The 18,030-nt window shown below is 38.7% G+C and overlaps 3 protein-coding genes across 10 annotated transcripts; 1 reads left to right on the plus strand and 2 right to left on the minus strand.

Annotated features, from left to right (window-relative positions):
* Window positions 1-12: 12 nt before the first annotated feature.
* LOC132195779 (uncharacterized) lies at window positions 13-3,013 on the minus strand. The gene is made up of 3 exons (XM_059617988.1): window positions 2,290-3,013; window positions 927-1,212; window positions 13-537 (listed from the first exon to the last, which is right to left on the minus strand). The coding sequence occupies exons 1-3, from the start codon at window positions 2,590-2,592 to the stop codon at window positions 122-124; spliced, it is 1,005 nt and encodes a 334-aa protein (XP_059473971.1). The 5' UTR covers window positions 2,593-3,013; the 3' UTR covers window positions 13-121.
* Window positions 3,014-3,142: 129 nt separating this feature from the next.
* Window positions 3,143-12,904, minus strand: LOC132195777 (uncharacterized). Of its 8 annotated transcripts, none has more exons than XM_059617980.1 (12): window positions 12,747-12,904; window positions 12,370-12,492; window positions 9,301-9,426; window positions 9,174-9,240; window positions 8,921-9,117; window positions 8,709-8,857; window positions 8,496-8,658; window positions 8,219-8,444; window positions 7,965-8,164; window positions 7,533-7,732; window positions 7,230-7,320; window positions 3,143-7,135 (listed from the first exon to the last, which is right to left on the minus strand). In XM_059617980.1, the coding sequence occupies exons 3-12, from the start codon at window positions 9,350-9,352 to the stop codon at window positions 4,164-4,166; spliced, it is 4,317 nt and encodes a 1,438-aa protein (XP_059473963.1). In that variant the 5' UTR covers window positions 9,353-9,426; window positions 12,370-12,492; window positions 12,747-12,904; the 3' UTR covers window positions 3,143-4,163. The 8 variants fall into 8 exon arrangements, with proteins under 8 accessions (XP_059473963.1, XP_059473968.1, XP_059473966.1 ...); XM_059617985.1 differs by lacking the exon at window positions 12,747-12,904 and having other exon boundaries at window positions 3,143-4,349; window positions 4,401-7,135; window positions 12,370-12,509; XM_059617983.1 differs by lacking the exon at window positions 12,747-12,904 and having other exon boundaries at window positions 3,143-3,729; window positions 4,129-7,135; window positions 12,370-12,509.
* A 1,843-nt stretch (window positions 12,905-14,747) lies between these two features.
* LOC132195649 (tenascin-like) lies at window positions 14,748-17,735 on the plus strand. Its single transcript, XM_059617787.1, has 8 exons — window positions 14,748-14,906; window positions 14,959-15,114; window positions 15,493-15,609; window positions 15,692-15,835; window positions 16,103-16,217; window positions 16,456-16,604; window positions 16,658-16,795; window positions 17,554-17,735. Exons 1-8 carry the CDS (start codon window positions 14,831-14,833, stop codon window positions 17,619-17,621), a joined length of 963 nt encoding a protein of 320 aa, XP_059473770.1. The 5' UTR covers window positions 14,748-14,830; the 3' UTR covers window positions 17,622-17,735.
* The last annotated feature ends 295 nt before the right edge of the window (window positions 17,736-18,030 follow it).

The following is an 18,030-nucleotide window of genomic DNA, read 5'->3' on the forward strand; positions in this document are numbered from 1 at the left end:
AAACACAAGCTCTCTATATTTAATACAAATTTATTTTTTCTCTCTTTAAAAAAAAAACCATTTCAGTCGATTCGGGTGCTAAAATTAGAAATAAATTAAATAAATAATTTGTTGGCGTTGCTCATCGGCGGCCGAGCTTGTACTTGGCGAGCAGGGCCTGCTTGGCCTGGTGCTCGTAGGCTTGCTCGTTGTAGCCCTCGTAGGCGCCGTACTCGTGGTCGTGCTCGTGGCCGCCGTCCCAGTCGTGCGAGGCCTCGGGGAAGTCGGGCCCCGCGTTCACGGTGACGTGGGGCCGCGGGTGCAGGTGCAGCACCTTGACGATCGGGTGCAGCGGCCGCACGTTCGTCTTGAACTGGATGAAGAGGCTCGAGGCGGCCAGCAACAGGCCCAGCATCGTCACGCCCAGCGACTTGAGCTGCACCAGCGCCGAGAACGCGCTCAGCACCGTCATGATCTTCGACATCTTGAACGTGATCAGGCCCAGAAGGTTGCCCACGCCGTGGTGACCGTGGCCCCCGAGTCCGAACTTCTTTCTCGCTGAAATTGCATCATTTTTCAAAATTAATTCTTTCCTTTCCTGTTGAAAAATTAGCTTTCTGTAGAAATAGAAGAAATATTTAAAAAAAAAGTTAATCAATGATTCTTTTTGTACCTAAATAAGGTGTTTTCAGTCCAACTGTTTTAGCAAAATTGGTTCATTTTTTTTCTTTTTCAAGTGATAAAATGTAAAAATTTGTGATTTTAAAACCCCAATATGAACAAAAAAAGTGAAATTACTTTAAAATTTTTATTATTTATCAAAAAGTAAATTAAAATTTATTAATTGATTAATTTGTATTTATTAATTTTTTTTTAAATTTTTATTAAATTATAATATAAAATTGAACAATAAAATGATATTATTTCATGTCAAAAATTGAAAATACCTTGCTCGAGCTTCCTGCCAGCGTTTTCCAACTTTTCGATTCCCTTTTTGAGCAGGGCGCGCTGCTCGTCTTCGGACTCGGCGCCCAAAAAGGCGGACACGCCGTCGTAGAGCATCTCGGCCAGGACTTCGAGGGAGCCGGCCCACGACGAGCTGGGCTCCTTGCCCAGGCCGGAGAGCAAGGCCGTGGCCTCCTTCAGGTCGTACTCGTCGTCCGTGTCCGGCTCCTCTTGGTCTTCGTGGTTTTCTTCCTCCTCCGTTTTGCTCTGCAGCTCGTTCTCCTCATCCTGCAATATTATACTCAAAAGGTCACACGCACGCCTTTGCGCTTTTTTAATTGAGTCGACAACGGACTCTCAACGGAGAAATGACCTACTAGGGCACGTAATAGAGAAATGTGCGCCGAGCAAATAAGGAATGAAAACAATAATTTATTTTGTCCTACTAATTGCAAAAGCATAAAAGATGTGTGGTCAAGAGAAAACTATTTTTAAAACCACAAATAAAAAGAACTTTTACTGAAAATGTCATTTTATTTCAAAGACATTGAAAAATGGTGTACCAAATTAAATATCAAAATTATTTCTAAAATCTCATTGGAGCGATCAAAGCAAAAATCTCATTATCTCATTTTTTTTTGCAACAAGGAAAAAATATAAAATGCAAAAATTACAATTCAATTAAATCTGAAGCATAATATTCTATTTGAATTGTGTAAAATTATCAATGTAAACCCAAATTAAGAGAATAATTAAAACAGGGTGATCTGAAAACTTAACTTTTCATCGGCTAACTTAGCCTGCTGGGCCAGGTTAGGCTTTTGGATCGCTCTCTAATGCAGAGTGTGGGCAATTCAAAAGGCTAACTTGACATAGGCTAACTTAACCTCACCTGAGTCAATTTAACTTGGTCAGGGTTAAGTTCACCTGGGCCAGGTTAGGCTTCAAAAACCATACAGAATGCGATTCTAAAGGCTAACTTGACTTGGGCTAACTTAATCTGCCCTGGGTTTATTTAGCTCGGGCAAGGTTAAGTTAGCCTGGGCCAGGTTAGGCTTTTGGATCACTCTCTAATACAGAGTGAGAGCGATTCAAAAGGCTAATTTGACTTAGGCTAACTTAACTCAACCTGGTTTAATATACCCCGAGATATTATTAAGGTTAAGTTAGGCTTTTATGCTCAATCACTATTATTGAGGGCGATCCAAAAGCCTAACCTGGCCCAGGCTTATAACTTGAACTTAGCCCCGAGCTAACTTAGCCCACCAGCAAAATTAAATGGCATGGGTTAAATTAGCCCGGGCCATGAGGTTTATTTAGACTAGGGGCCAAGTTAGCCTTTTGGATCGCCCTCATTATCAGCACCTGCGAGATAGGTTTGCTTTGGACGACGCTGGTGCCGATGTTGAGCCACTCCCTGATGGCCCTGAACGTCTTGACCTGGACGCAGGGCCAGTCGGCCAGCATGACGCACTCGAGCACGGTCTTGGGCGCGAGGTACTCGCCCTCCTCGTAGTCGTCGTCGTCGTCCAGCTCGATTCGGGCCTCGGGGCCGTCCTGCGAAGGCGCGAGCGTCGTCAGGCCGTCGTCCGCCTCCAGGTCGGAGGCGGCGGCGGCGGAGGCGGCGCTCAGCAGGAGGCAGAGGAGCAGCGTGTTGGCTCGGAGCATCGCGGCAGGCGTCTGACTCTCGAGAGAATCTCGCTTTCGACGCGGAAACTGCAGCTGCGTAGGCCCCACCTGGACACGACGACGGACGCACCACTGACCGAGTAAAGAGACTCAAGTGCATAATTCGCCTGCAATTAACGGGACAAACAGGCTCTCGTTGCAGCGTGCACGCTGACCCATTATTGCCGTATATGCGCCGATCAATGAACAGATGCATCTGAAAACCTCCCACCTCGTTTTCTATTCCATCGAGAGAGAGTGCATAATTGGAGATGACTTTAAATTTACTTTTAATTGGTTTTCCTTCTCATTGTTTAAATCTATTTGGATTCGCGACATTGCTTGCAATAAAAAGAGGCCAGGCAGAATAATGAAAATATAACAAATAGTCTTAAATCATTATCATTCCATTAATTCAGATCTTATGATGATTATTTTGGGTAACAATTTCCTTTGGAAAAGGATGCCTGCTTTTAAACTCCTGAAAGAAAAATAATTTTAAAAGAATTCAAAAAATCATGTTGAGATATAAAGTATTAAAAACACAATATTATGCATATAAAACCTGATTTTTTTATTTGGTGCACAAAATGAAAACACGAACAAAGCACAAGCAAAATATGTTTGACAATGATTATATTTATTTATTATTATTATAATAAATTTGGACTGGGAACAAAGATACCCAATGAAGTATTTTTTCACAGTCTAAAATTATATTAGCCATTTTATTCTAACAAAATTATAAGAGGTATCAATAATAAATAACATTTACTGCTGTGCGGACAAAAAGTAGGTATCAAGTGCCAACACTTTTGCACACACAGATAATTAAAATTCCTTGCTGAAAGCGGTTTGTTTGCTCCAGATATCTCAACAGGCTCGGCTTGAATGAGCTTTTGCGAACAGTGACGTAGTTATTTCCCGGCATAATTCTTACACTCCATCACTTTTAGTTGCAATTCTATAGAATTATGATTCTGAGATCTTTATTTTGTAGTTTCGATAATAATTTCGCCGACGATTTAACGGCATTTTATTAAAAACTTAGCTCTTTTGGATTCAATTTTCAGAAGAATTCAATCAATCCATCATTATTCCTTGTTGGCACTTTTAAGACGCTTTATATCATTTTAGCTGCAAAGGAAATTTTATATTCATACTTTTACGCTGTACGGAGATTATTTTTTATATTGTCATGTGTTTGGGTCTTGTCTTTCAGTTTGTGTCACAGTTGTAGGGTACTCAATTTTTTCTCTTTCAATTTCAAATAATAATAATTAACAAAATTACTTTTTTCATTTCTCTTGGATGCATATTTCAACCTCAACATTTATAATTAAAATCAATATGGTTTCCCTGGGTTCATTCAAGTTATTCTTCAATAACCCCAGTAATTTATCATCCGATCTTTCCAATTTTAACATCAAATTGCACCCGAAAAGTAGCCCTTTCAATTTTGTAGTTGCATAAAATTGAAATAATTTTGGATTTTAATCTTTTTAAAAAAAATTAAATTAAATTTTATAAACATACTTGGTTCAAAGTGTGCCTTTCCATGATTAACACATTCAAAATCTGGACACTTTGCGATGGAAATATTCCGCAAGCATGACGTAGCCATTGATGGCTGCGTAGTGGAGGGCGCCGTGGCCCGCAGCGTCCACAGCATCAACAGCCAATCCTTTCTCAAGCATCCATTGACACAAAGTATCGTTTCCACTGTACGCGGCTAGGTGAAGCGCCGTTTTATCGTCCTTGGTTTTTTTGAAGAGTAAAGTCGGGTTCAACAAATTCAGATATTTTACCAACTCGAGGTTTCCATTCAGGGCCGCGTAGTGCAGCGCATTCCAGCCCTTGCTCGTCACATGGTCCACGGACACACCGTTCTCAATCAACCACCTGCACAAGGGTTCGTAACCCTTTCCTGCAGCCAGGTGCAGTGCCGACCTCCCATCAATCGCCACTTGATGTATCAGAACACCATTGATTTGGTTCAAATACTTGACAACTTCAAAGTGGCCACTGTTTGTCGCCACGTGAAGGGCATTTAGTCCAGAGTTGTCTAACACATCCGTCTTTAAACCTGCTCGTTCGAACAACCATTGGATAATTTCCAAATTTCCATTGCTCGCCGCCAGGTGAAGAACAGACATGTCTTTCTTGTCTTTGCACTGAATCAATTGAGGCTTCTTTTCAAATAGATACTTGATGACTCCAAAATTTCCAGCTCGAGCGGCGAAATGCAAAGCGTTCCACCCATCATTGTCACCGACTTCAACGTCAGCTCCGTTTTCAACGAACCAACGCACAAAGTTTCCCTTGTCAGCCGCAATGTGCAAGGCCGTCCTTCCATCCGACGCCTGCTGACGCACCATTTTTAATTCAGAAACCACCAGATAATCCAGCAATTCGGCATTTTTTCCTCCATAAGCCTCGAAGTGCAGATTGTTCCATCCGTCCACGTCCCTCTCGGTCACATCAACACCTGCAACCTCGACGAGCCAATAAACCATCGAGCTTGAGCGATTGTGCCACACAGCGAGGTGCAACGGATTCTGCCCTTTTCCGGTCTTTCCTTTGACGAGTTCCTTGTCCATCGAGTGCAGATATTTGACAACGTCAAGCGTGGCGTCGTTGCACGCTGCTGCGATGTGGACAGCGTTGCAGCCCTCTTCGTCAACTTCGGATATTTCAATGTTCGGTTGGATCAGAAGTTTGACAATCTCAAGATTTCCTCTGCTGGCTGCGACGTGCAGAGCAGTTCTGCCCTTTTCGTCCTTGTGTGCCAAGTCAACTCCGTGTTTCAATAAAGCTTGGACGCTGTTCAAATGACCACTGCGAACGGCTGTGAACAAAGCGTCTTCCTTTTCACCAGCCTCGAATATTTCTGCTTCCAATATTTTGTTCAGCATCGCGTCGTGCATTCTCTCGGCTGCTTTTTCAAGTAAATTGATTTTCTCCTCCTTGTCATTGTCACCTTTCGATATCAACCTCAAATCTAAGCTTCTCTGGCGGCAAACATTTATTAATTTGGAGAAGATCTTGACGAAATTGTTCTCCACGATTTTCGGAAGCTTCTTGACGAGTGCTTGGCGCAGATTTTCAGTTTGGTCTGCGTCGACCATTTCCAAGAGTTCCAAGGCTATGCGCTCGCTATTTTCAAATGCCGCACACAAACTTTCCTCGTCTGCAAAAGGCAAGTACATCTTTGAGTGCTGAAAAATTTTGACCAGATCTTCCTTGATCACAATATTTACTATGAAGTGATTCGTGATGCATTTCTCCAGGAATTCAGCATCAGGTGCAGACAAGAAGTCTTCAGATGAGAGATAGGAATCGTAAAATTTGCGCACATGGTCGAAATCTTGGAGCAGTAGGAACGGACACGACAAAACACCGTTTTTAATTTCTTCGATGAATCGCTGGGCAGCAAAAAAGTGGCCATAGGTTTGGTGGACAAAATTCACTTTTCCATTTCTCACTGAAACAATGCCTGTGTCAATTACTTCATCAATACCTTCCATGTCTGAGGCTAACCACGAGTTTCCCTTTGAAACGACTGCCACTGCCAAATCTCTCAATATTTTCTTCGAGTACTGCACAAATAAGGGATTCATTCCTTTCCTCTTCAGTGCTTGGTCAATCCTGTAATGTGTGAAACTTTCGTAAATTTCCATCAAGGAACTTGCCTTCAGCGTCGAATTTGCCACAACGTCTGTGAAAGTCAACAAGTGCAGTGGATTGCCCAAGACTTCAGGGCCCAGATTCGAGTTTAGCAACAAAAACTTGACTTTGCTTTCACTGAACTGTGGAGCGACAGCCTTAAGCAACTCTATTTGCTGATCGACCTGCAGCGGCAAAATTTCAAATCTACATGTCGTGATTTCACTTGTTGCATTTGTGATCAATTGTTCTGCTTGCGGCCTCGTAGAAATCCAAACTTGTACGTTTGCCTTGATTAATTTGATGATATTTTGAATGGCTTCATTTTGGTAAAAATTCGGAATTTCGTCGAATCCATCCAACATGAGCATAAAATTTTCTTCTGCAATCAGCTTCATTAAGTTTTCTGCAGATTCTTCCACATTTTCCGCAATAGCTTGCAAGAAAGATGGACCTTGAACCTTTCTTTCACCAAAGTTCGCATACAAGTCTATCAATCTCACATTAAAAATTTTTAAGCTGTGACGCGACCTATCTTTCAATTCTCGTCCAATTTGGCCCAGAAGTTTGGTTTTTCCCATGCCTGGAGGTGCCGTCAGAATGCAGAGATTGGAATTTTCCATCATTTTTTCTGCTATTCTGACCGTTTGATGGAACGTTAAATGCTGCACATTCACGCCCAAATTCAAGCGCAACTGAGGCTCAACGAAGATCTCACCTTTTGGGAAATGAAGCAGATATTGCAAGGAAGAAACCAGGCAGCAGCTCGAAAATTTAGAATGTTCTTTGAGCAACAAATTCATCAGTAATTCTTGCAAACTTGATTCCTCCATTAATTTTTGGCTCTCGAATATTCCTACAAAATCGTTCAGCAATCCTGAAATATTGCAAATTGAATAAATTTATATTTGCTTCTTACAATTAGCAATTTCTCAGCAAAATCTAATTTGAGGAAGAGGAATTTATTTTACCTTGAGCGTCCAAATAAAAGGTCAGAGTTTCGCTGTGTTTTGTTCTATGGGCAGAATCAATTCTCGAAGTCATCTCAATTTTTTCCCCGCTCTTAACAGAAATTGAATTATTCAACCAAATGGAAAATACAATAGGACTAAATGTTCATTTACAGAGACCTTTCTAGAGGAAACTTATTGCTTATTGGATTAATTTTATATGGTTTCTGCAAGTTCTTTAAATATACAAGGCAAATTTATTAACTAAAAAGTCTAGCATTTTTTATACACTTTGAAAGTTGAAATGAAAAGTTTTGTTCTCACCAGCGCTTCATTGATGAAGAAAAACAGCTTCGGCTTTCCTATCCATTCCTCGCTTTCTGGTCCCAAAAATCTGTCAACAATTTCTCCAACAGGCACCATTTTCTTGTCACATTCAATCCAAATTTTTCCGTTGATGTCTTTGCTCATTTGTGAGAAGAAAAATGCAGCAAAACAGTCGTAGTCCTGCAAGCTGCTTTTTTCTGAAATTAAACTCAAAAATTAAACAATACAGTTTTGGCATATCATTGTGGCTAGTGGTGGAATATTAATTGCGTCTCTGCGTTTTGGTGAAAAACATAACGAACAAATTAAATTGGCAGGAAAAAATTGAATTCTTTTCCACAAATTATTAATTCTAGAAATAATTGGACACATGTTAAAGCATTAAAAACGAGAATTCGCACAACTTCAAGCGTGAATTTACTGACTTACCCGATTGTAATATTGTATCATTGATGAATGCCAAATTCGTTTCAAATTGCAGATTATGAACCAGCGCGTTTTGCAATTGTCTTATTGGTTTGCTCATTTCCATGCAGAAAATTAAAGCCCTTCTTTTCCTTGTTACTCCCGGTTTCCAATGCCATTTGTAATTGAGCTGATGCTGAACAATGCGAGTTCCACCGCGATCTCTGCGAATCAAAAATTATTAAACCGTGTATCAAATCACACTTCCTGACTCATACAAAGTTTCATTCAACGGAGAGAAGGAAAACTTCCTGTCCAGTGGGAAGATTTTGAACTCTGGCGTTTTTCCTTTCTCTTGATACACCTCGGTGCTAATTGAATGTACTCTGAACTGAACCGACGTCAAAAAGTGAGCCAAACTTTTGTCTTCTGACATATTGTTCAACTCGTCGCAAAGAGCTCTCACGAGTAACGTCCCTTTTGTGTTTCTGCGTACCAACGTACCTGCAAAATGACGATGAAAGATTTAGTTTCAGAATTTTGTAGCAAATCAACCTTTACTCTCAACGGTCGAGTACACAATTACAAAATTATGCATCCAGTCAACCCAGTCCACCATCCTCGCCCGATTCTTTCTGGATGGCTCTGCGACGCTTTGAGTTTGATCAACTTCCATTGGATGCACCACCTTGTGTTCTTCCAGACTATATCTGCATGGCTAAGAAAACTGGTATTGAAGATCTTAAAATTGAACTTTCTGAGTCTCACCTTAAAGAACACAAGTTTCAGGCAGTTGAAAAGTTTTTTGTTTTCTTGAAGCACTCTCAAGAGCTCTTGATTGGGATCTTCAGATTTATGCAACTCCTCTTGTGTCGCCATTCCGTGTGACAAAACGATCAAAATCAAAACAGACGGCACTGAAGTACAAACACATTCGATTGATTCCAATTAAATGAATTAAAATCGTTTCAAATCTGAACCTTCATGTCCTATGCATCTGTTCAGCATTTCTTCCACTTCCAGAAGAATATTAGCTCGCAAGTTCAATTCACGAAATTTGCATCTTCGTCTGTTTTCAAACGTGCGTTTGAGATTTTGAACGTCTTCATCGACACCATCTGTTATGACACTTGAGTCGGAAGATTCAAAATGGTAATGGAGAAGTAGAACAAAAGTACTGATGCAAGAACATAAATAAAATTGTATCGATATTGCACAAAAGTGAATATTTACACGTCTGCATTTTCTCTCGAATTCCCGTCCGATGTGCTGAAATAGCCCAAGCTAGATTTGTTTATTGCTGAAATTCATAAACAATTAGTTTATTAAAATTCCACTCAAAAATGAAATAATGTCAAACCTTTTTCCACCAGTGTGACTCCCGGGAATGTACCGTGCCCCTTTCTGCCCATTTTTAGGCTTTTGCTTCTCAAATTAACTTGGTTGTTGTTGTTGCGGTGTTTTACGCAATATTTGAATCCATTTACTGAAAACAATAATAAATCATCAAGGTCAATCAGAACTGTTTAACAAATTTGAATAGCACAAGTTACGGAACGGAAACTAGCGCATTTTGAAATCAGTGAACTATTTAATTAAATTAACCAGGAGAAATTAAGCAAAGGATTTTTTCTAATAATCAGTATTTAATAATTAATTTAATTAATTAAAATAAAATTTTGTCTTAACAATGACAATTTAGCGTGAAGCAAAATCAAAATGTAGAAAAAAATTGAAAATTTATAATTAAAATTAAGGAAAGTACAATATTATTTTTTTTTCTTAACAGAAGGCAAACGAGTTTTTTTTTCAGAGCTGGATCGCGGCCGCAGAGTAAATATTGCTGCAGGAAGGGCAACGAGCAATACGAGACTTTTTGTTTGATCATTTCGAAATGAGGGTCACATAATGATATTGCAAGTTTCTTCGTGTATGACTTTTCTACAAATGCTTGGTGATCGAATCATCGGAAAGAGGAAGGTTTTGCCCGAAAGTTTTCTTCGAACCGTTGACGCACGCCACACGGAAGAACTCGAAGATTTTTTCCCGCGTAATTGACTCATTGTTTAAAATTATTTAAAATTAATATTAAATTATTAAGCGACGAGCAATAAAAAATTAAATTATTGTAACAATTTGACATAAATGTAAGCGAAGTGGAAAAAGTTAATTTTATTATCATGAAAATTGCTAAATTATCTTTGATTTATTAACTATACTTATAAGAATTAAATATTAAATACTTTTTATTGTTTATTTCGTTTATTTTTCACAAATGTAATCATGGAAAAGAAAAATGAATTTGCACTAAAAGATATCAGTTAGCATTCAAAAAATGATTGCTGGATTTTGATGTTAAAAATTATTTTGAGACGACGCCTTTGTAGCTCTCATTATACTCTCGGCCATATCGCCATATGGGCCCCTGCTTAAGAAAAATCATCGATGAAGATGCAATCCTTCATTGGCTATTTGCTAAAGAACAAAATATTACGTTACCTTTATCTGCAGAACGCCCTCTAAAATAAATAAATATTTTAAAATATTACGATCGAAAGTCTCGGGAAGTCTAGCTTTTGTAAGACTTTTGTAAGACACGAAAAATCGAAGCGCGCAATTACAAGCGAGCGTGCTGCTGCCACCTATTGTACTAGCATTGGTACTAACATCTCGCCTGGTTCGCATAATTGTATGAGACGGCGCGCTTGATTTCAGCCAAGTTTTCACTATTATTATGACTTCATGATTCATCAATCAAAATAATTGCAATAAAGAAAAGCAAAGAAGGGATAATATAATCCCCCCCACTACAGAGAGGGGCAGCACGAGCTGAGCATGTGGCCATATCGGGTGAGGCAAGCAGTGAAAAAAATCTGTCCTCTCACTTTTGGGCAGACCGGAGGTGGAATTTATTATGAACAAATATCCATTTCCCTGCGTTCGATTTAAACTTTAACTTAATCATTATATAATTCGAGTATTTTGACATTTTTTAACGTTGAAAATTTCCCAAAATATCGAGTTGCACAGCCAATTTGCCACAAAATTTTTCAAAACGTCCATCCAGACATATTACGTATTATGTAGGTGCTTTTTTTGGCGAGGCAAAAGTGACCTTGGATTGAAGCCAAACCTTGGTAAAGTCTCAAGTAGTTGTTGCTGTGCGCGTGTTTTTTTCTGTTCTAATTAGTGTGGAGTCTTTGTTTGTGATGTGAATTGTAAATTAGTATCAGGGTTTATTTTTTAGGACGTTTTTATGTGGTACTTTTAGAGTTTTGTCGTTTCGTACGAGAAGATGCCTTTGGAGATTGACTATAATTTAAATAATAATCAATAATTGGATGAAATCAGAACAGCATGCAAAGAAATAAACCAAATTAAAATTGAATACTAAAAAACAATAGTCAACAGACCATTTCACATGATGGTGTCATAATCATTAAAAGTTTAAAGAATTTAAAAAAAAAATTGCAATATCCAATAATATCGACCGATAAATTTATTCAAATGCACAAATTCAAGCAAAAGTTCGTAAAAGAAGGCGAATGAATTTTGAACGCTGAAAAAAAAATGGAAAGTGAATTACTAAAAAGACAAATTAAATTATTCAAAGGGGTATTTTTTCCCATATCGAATATGATGTAAATAAACATTGATTTAATATTCTGTGCTTGTCAATCAAAAGGTTTTGTAAAGAGGACTTGTCTACTTCCTTTATCAGATGTTTTAAAAGTGATTCAAGTCCACAATTAAATTTGCGTAAGAAAAAGCAACATTTTTCTTATCCGATTATAAAACTTGATCGATCTACAAAATATGGAGATCAAAATGGAGATTTGATTTTTATATAAAAAAATTTTTCAAAGAAACTCATTAAAAAGAATTTATTTGATATGGAAAGATTTGAAATTTTTAAAAATTGGAAATACCTCAAGAAAGTGTGGAGAAGAATTGCATTATTGCAACCTTGACGATTTTTCTGCGAGAATCTTGGGCAAGCAAAAATGAAGAGGTCTTTTTATACGTGTCAGATAAGACTTTTTACAAGACTTTTATAATCTTGAAATTAGAATTTTTATCAAATCAGAAGCGATTCGAAACAATCGGCAAATTATTTTAGTGGATTGAAATATATAAAAAATTTAGAAGTTTTTGCTGTTTTAGTATAGGCAGTACACATTCGAGTGATTTTACTAATGATAATAAAAATAATAAAATAATGCCACTTCAGCCAATTCGAAATCAAGCATATTTTTTAATATTTATATTTCTCTGTTTTAATATGTATGATAAAAAATGTTCCAGCGTTAAAGAGCCCAAATTATTTCTATATTAAATTTATTTTTGAATTTCACTACGCTTGTGATAAATATTTTTAATTTCACCCACAACCTATCCCCATAATTAACATAATTTAACCACAAATTACCGATGTATTAAGCTTCTTTGCAAATCCTGTTCGTGCAGGAACGTCTTCTGCGGCTTTTTGCTCCGATTCCAAATCTTCCAAGAGCAGAAAACTTGCTGGGAAAGGCAAAATTGTGCTGCCCGGCTGCATGTAAACAAACAACCAAACAAGAGTGAGCAGCTGTTGCTCGCCTCGCCTCGAGCGACGTGCATTAAGGAGAGTAAAAGGTAGAGGAGGCGCGGAGAGGAGGAGCCTCCTATTGTTAAACGGGTCCAGAGCCAATCAGCGCCCTGGTCTCCTAGGAGGTAACCGCCCTTCCGCATCTCCTCTACCTTTTACTCTCCTTAACGTGCATTTTCGCATCGCAGTGCCACCTACAGGCACGGAGCTCAACCAACCTGAGGATCACGCCACGCGTCGCTCATCGATGTGCTCCCATAAAAGCCTCTTATGGAAAAAGCAATGCAAAAGTCTCAGTTGCGAATGGTTGCAAACTAGAAAAACTGCATAGACAATAATAGGCAATATATTGATCTTTAATTAAGAAAATTGTTGCAGCAGCACTATTTGAAACGCAGTGTGAGGCAAAATGAATGAAGCTCATCGAAACATTATTTATTAAAAATAATGAATGACAATTTTAAAGAAAATCGGTGAATATTTAATTGAAAAAGACAAAATCAAAGCTGTTTAAGGTTTTGAGACTAAACACAAATAATTAAGTTGATTTAAATATTAGCTTCATGGAGCAAAAGTCGACAGGAGTCTTAATTAAAAATATAAATGTCAATTATCCTTATTTTACTGTTACATAATTATAGCGTGCAATTAAGGAAATTAAGTATTGTATTCTTTTAACAAAATTGCGTAAAAGTAGGGTTCAATTTCAAAGCTTTTTTATAAGACATTCTTTTTTGCATATTTTGTCGTTTGTTCCTCTCTCAAATACAGTTTGAAATTAACATAATAATAATAATTCTGCAATAAAAAAAAAACACTCAGAACTTGCCTGCAGAGCTAGAATAATTAACACAACATTAATTAAAAACATGAATTTAAAAAAAAAATTACCTCATCGAATGTTATTTTACCTTTCTTGAATTCATCCAGCACACAGAATTTATAAGAGTCAACGAACGGATCGTCATTGTCGCGGATTATTATATTATGTAGGTGATCAAAATTGTAAATAATGAGGACGGACGAAGACGATAATTCTTGCAACCAAATCGGGATATAAATTATTCGACGTATTTTTGTGACTGCGTATAAAATTATTAGTTTGAGAAGAAAAAAATATCACTCACTTGGCAGGGCCCACTTTGAGCACAAGTTTTGAGTTTTTACCACGCTTTATGATAAAAAAAGTACCTTTTCTGTCGCGACTGTGTTCGACACTTTTGATTGCTAGTCTTTCATGGATGATTGTCGTCCGCGCACTGAAAATGTGACATTTCAAACTTTTTCTTGATAGGAACATTGTAAAGCGGTGTGGGCGAAGCTTAGGTGCAGCCAAGACTGGGTAGACTTTTCTTCGCGCCAAAAAAACACCTGTGGAGTTTTGATCACAGAGTTGTATAATATTTATTCAACTCTGTGGTTTTGATTCAACTTTTGATCTGTTTTGATCGCTGAAGAGCTGAATTGCAGAGACACCTCGCGGAAGGACAAACAACTACACACCGCGACAAAAAATTTCAATTTTGGCGGTCTATCTTTGCACGTTCCAGCACAAATGCACGAGGAAGAGTAAATTTACCACATATTATTTTTCTTTTTCAAGACTTTCAAGAGATACAATAATTTATAATTTATATTCTGTTCTTTTTGCAAAAAGAGAGTACTTGTTTAAACATTAATTAATTTATTTAATTTTTTATTAATTCAAAAGGAAAATAATTCATTTCTCATTATTTATTTTTTTATGTTTTCCCAAGACCTCTCATTATTGAAAAGAATTATATCGCCGATCGCGTAAGAAAAAACTGAGTTGTTGAACGAAAAAGCAAAAAGAGTCTGCTGAACCTTCCAAAATCGGAAAGAAGCAAAATTGACTCTTTTTTAATTAAATAATTAAAGGTGAATCACCAATTTGAAAAAGGGTGATTGGAATTTGACGAAATTTGAGCCGTCACAAACGGCTTTCGAATGCGTCAAACAATCGCCACTGTTTGTTCGTCGATTTCAAAGAAAATCCGTTGAGGAGGCGGAATTTGTCACTCTGGTGTGATAAATTTCCTTCCTCGTTTTCGCGGAGATCGACGCGTTTTCAGTCTGAGAAAAGATAAAGCGCGGTGAAGGAAGTTGCGTGTGTTGGTGCGTGTTCCGAATTCGCCGTGCAAACATCACGATTTCTTATCAAGCGGCGCTAGTCATCGTCGCTTGTTATCTCATCAAAATAAGAGGTGCAGCCTCCAGGTTAGATAAAAAATATACTCTCCTTGGGCAGCCCACAAACGCAGACAGACCCACTCCTTCAGCCATGTTGGCACGACTCGCGGCGCTGGCTTTGGCCCTCGCGGCCCTCGCGGTTTCGGCCCAAATCGTCCTGCCAGGAGGTCCGAATCTCGTTTGTCCGAATTCAAGATGTGAAAAATTGTTAATTTTCAGGCGACACAAAAGTCCAGTGCAGCAACGACTCGGTGTGCGTGGATCAGTTCGGCCCGATGGCTCTTTGCGACGTCGAGTTCTGCAACTGCTCGCAGGGCGCCGAGTTCAACTCCGAAGAGGGCAAATGCGTCGCGCCGATCACCTCCTTCAAATCTGGCAAGTCACTAAGTCAAATAATTAACAAAAAAAAAAACAAAAAAAAAAAAAACTATAAAATTACTTGAAAATCGACTTCTTGCCTAATTAAATAGTCCAACTTGTTCTGCTTAAAGTTTGTTTAAGCATGAAGACAATTTTAATCAAAACCTTTTATTGAAAAAAGTTAAACTTAATTATTAACCAAGAACAAATAATTGAATTAAAATTACAGCAGCTGAATTACAGCTTTCAACTAAATTCAGGCAGGAATTAATAAAATACTCTCTTCACATTAAATTCAAAATTTTAGATTTTAATCAGTTAAATTGAAATTGAAATAAATCACTTTATTTGTTAATAGAAATTTTAATTAAATAATTAATCTTGAATTGGCAGATCAATCGTGTCAGACGGACCGCGACTGCCGAATGGAGGACTCGCGGTGTCGGTTCGGCAAGTGCCAGTGCGAGACCGACTTCATCCAATCGCACGACCAGACCAAGTGTTTGCCTTGTGAGTTTTTATTGCACTTCTTCTTGCGTCATTTGTTTAATCTTGCACTCGCGAAACAATAAATCGATGTGAACAATTTCAGTGGCCAAAGAGGTGGGGTGGGGCTGCGAGGAGGACCCCCAGTGCACCACCAAACTCAGCAAGACCACCGAGTGCCGCGACTTCACGTGCGTCTGCAGACCGGGCACCGCCATCAACAACCTCGGCGCCTGCGTTGAATCAAAAGGTACAATTTTAAAGTCCCGCATCGGTTAATTTTCTTGTTCCGGAATGTCAAAGTGGGTCGATTTTTATTAATTAATTTGATGTGGTGGTTGAAAAATTGCCACCGTTCAAGGGTGGAAACGGGGTTTTTGTCGTTTCCCGCCAAAAACATTTGGATTTCGCAGCAGATCAAGGCTGATCTAATAGTTGAAAAATAACAATTCCAAATTGCTCTTTATTTTTAAATATTTGAAATTATTAAAATAAAAACATTATGGAAATGTTTAAGGTCTGGATTCGTATTGTGCGTCAAACAACGTGTGCACCACGGAACACTCGGAATGCATTCAGGGCGTTTGTGCCTGCAAGGAAGGTTTCGTCGCTGCGGCAGACAGCAAAAGATGGTCAGTGAAAAAATTTCAAAAAGATAAATAATTATATTTAGCGAATTAATTGTTAAGAGTAAAAGCGGAAGTTATTCCCTGCGGTTTGCCACAAAACCGCGCAGGTCATGGTACTCATTTTTCTTCTGTTTCCTTTCAAAATATTTTATCAACATCCGCAATATTATTGTTTTTATCTGATGTTTGTAGCGAATAGGAAATGTAATTAAAAATATTTTTCTCGTGTATTAATTTTCAGTTTGGAGCAGGCGCAAGGTTTCAAATCGCCGTGCGAGGAGTCGATCCAGTGCACGGGACCGTTCGGGCCGCACTCGGTGTGCCAACGCGGCGAGTGCACTTGCAAGACGGGCAACCACTTCTCGGACATGATGTGCTGGCAGGACAGAGGTGCTCATCCCACTTTTCACTCGGACGGAATTTATCTAAATTTTAATTTCAAGGTCTGACCGACCGGTGCGACAGGCCCGACGAGTGCTACATCGCCGACGACGGCAACAACCAGAAGCTGCAGTGCACGGCCGGCCAGTGCATCTGCAAACCAGAGTTCAAACCTGACCTCAGCACCCTCCGCTGCTCAGGTATTTATAAAAATAAAATCGAGGTGTAAAGTTAACAGCATACGTAAAAATGGCCAATTTATTATATTCTTCACGCAATGATCTTTACATTTTCTCAAATATTTACGCGGCATGAACCAAAGATATTTTACCAACCGAGCAATTCCTTGTGACCCGACCTTTCGGAATATGTGTCACACTTAATACTTCGAAGCCAATGTAAATATAGTGGTGAATCCTTCTTTTAGGATAACAAGATTGATCAATTATTATAATTGCTGAATTCTTCACAATTTTCTCGGTGACATTGAACTTTCTGGTCACCAGTCGATTCACCGTGACCTGACCTTTCCAATTATGTGTCACACTTCATGTTTTAAAGCAAATTAGAATTTGGTGGTGGGGGAACCTGTTCGACCAATCGGATCACTCAATTTCAATAATTATTGATTTCTTGAAAAATTTAATGGTGACCTTGACCTTTTTGGTCACCAATTGATTTCTTAAGGGCATGCCTTTCAAACAGTCCTTCTTACAAACACTTTTACCAGGTGAATTTCATGTTTTATGACAAATCTGAAAACCATAAATTTGTCTTTTGACATTTTGAAAGGCGATATTTTTCTGAAAGCTCTGATTTTTCCATTTTTTATGCCCTTCTTCTTTAAAAGGTTTGCCAATATAGAAGATTTTTGTGCGCTTCTGTCCAAATTACAATTTTATTTTGAAAATTGATTCATTAAATATAATTTGTTTAATTTTATTATCTGCCATTTCAGGTGCTCCTCGCATGGCCATGCTGTCAGGGTTGTTGGCCGTGGTTTTGGCCGCCGCGTCGTTGCTCTAGAATTCGCATTTTTCGTCCGTTCAAGTCGCAGCCACCAACTTTAATTAAACACCGGCGAACTCTCTCATATCGTGTGTGCCATTTTCTAAATAATAAAACCCGCGTGCGCGTTTTCTCGTCAACTTTTATTTCGCAATTTGCTCTCGGTGTCGGTCTCAAGAGAGGGCCGAGTATAATTATGACAAAACTGCAGAGTCTGCGGCGGCGCCCGCCACCGTCCCCAGCCGCGCGCAATAAATGTTTACATTCGAAACAAAATTAACCGGCGGCAGCGCCAAACTGCCGAATCCGCAGAGCAAACGCCGAATGTTTGGCCGCTTCATCAACACTTCCTCGCTCGCTGCATTAATTAATCAATTCCATTTGTTCCAATAAAATGCAAATATTGTAAAGTTTGAAAGTAATAAAA

Source organism: Neocloeon triangulifer, unplaced genomic scaffold (genome assembly GCF_031216515.1).
Source record: "Neocloeon triangulifer isolate White Clay Creek 2 clone unplaced genomic scaffold, ASM3121651v1 ptg000010l, whole genome shotgun sequence".
NCBI classification, from domain to species: domain Eukaryota; kingdom Metazoa; phylum Arthropoda; class Insecta; order Ephemeroptera; family Baetidae; genus Neocloeon; species Neocloeon triangulifer.

Bases quoted from the DNA above. Each gene is read 5' to 3' on its own strand.
- LOC132195649 (XM_059617787.1), top strand. From the start codon at position 14,831: ATGTTGGCACGACTCGCGGCGCTGGCTTTGGCCCTCGCGGCCCTCGCG. The intron at 15,115-15,492 runs GCAAGTCACTAA...TTGAATTGGCAG, and splicing joins GATCACCTCCTTCAAATCTG to ATCAATCGTGTCAGACGGAC. The intron at 16,218-16,455 runs GTCAGTGAAAAA...ATTAATTTTCAG, and splicing joins GCGGCAGACAGCAAAAGATG to TTTGGAGCAGGCGCAAGGTT.
- LOC132195779 (XM_059617988.1), bottom strand. From the start codon at position 2,592: ATGCTCCGAGCCAACACGCTGCTCCTCTGCCTCCTGCTGAGCGCCGCC. The intron at 1,213-2,289 runs GTGCTGATAATG...ATAATATTGCAG, and splicing joins AAAGCAAACCTATCTCGCAG to GATGAGGAGAACGAGCTGCA. The intron at 538-926 runs GTATTTTCAATT...ATGCAATTTCAG, and splicing joins TGGCAGGAAGCTCGAGCAAG to CGAGAAAGAAGTTCGGACTC.
- LOC132195777 (XM_059617980.1), bottom strand. From the start codon at position 9,352: ATGGGCAGAAAGGGGCACGGTACATTCCCGGGAGTCACACTGGTGGAA. The intron at 7,321-7,532 runs GTGAGAACAAAA...ATTTCTGTTAAG, and splicing joins TCTTCATCAATGAAGCGCTG to AGCGGGGAAAAAATTGAGAT. The intron at 7,136-7,229 runs GTAAAATAAATT...GCAATATTTCAG, and splicing joins CTTTTATTTGGACGCTCAAG to GATTGCTGAACGATTTTGTA.